Source organism: Fulmarus glacialis, unplaced genomic scaffold (genome assembly GCF_000690835.1).
Source record: "Fulmarus glacialis isolate BGI_N327 unplaced genomic scaffold, ASM69083v1 scaffold25544, whole genome shotgun sequence".
In the NCBI taxonomy this organism is placed as follows: Eukaryota; Metazoa; Chordata; class Aves; order Procellariiformes; family Procellariidae; genus Fulmarus; species Fulmarus glacialis.
Window position 1 is genome coordinate 3902 of NW_009206465.1, and position 301 is coordinate 4202.

General features: G+C 67.8%; 1 protein-coding gene across 1 annotated transcript in view; it reads left to right on the plus strand.

Annotated features, from left to right (window-relative positions):
• Positions 1 to 147, plus strand: part of LOC104075317 (eukaryotic translation initiation factor 4B-like) — a gene marked incomplete at both ends in the record, with an annotated part of 3263 nt that extends 3116 nt beyond the window's left edge. The window contains one exon of the mRNA XM_009575764.1: positions 93 to 147. Coding sequence (XP_009574059.1) covers positions 93 to 147 — 55 coding nt within the window. The remainder of the gene's footprint in view (positions 1 to 92) is intronic.
• Positions 148 to 301: the final 154 nt, after the last annotated feature.

A 301-nucleotide genomic window follows, 5' to 3' on the forward strand; every position in this document is an offset into this window, starting at 1 on the left:
TCTCTTGGCTCGGCCATCCGCCTGCCATCGGCGCCTCCCGCCCCTCTGCACGTCTTCAGGCCGCACGGCCGATTTCTCGCTGTTGTTTTCAGTCCCTAGGGAACAGGAGAATACGAGTGGACGTCGCCGATCAAGCTCAGGATAAAGGTGAGCGTCCCGCTGCCTCGCCATCCTCCCTTTGCGGCGGCTGCCTCGGTCACGGCGTCTCGCGCCGGGTTGGCGATCCGCCTGGCCGAGGAGGGATGAATCGCCGTCGTCGCGACCCGAATCGCCGGGTCTGGGCGCGGGCTCGGCTCCCCGC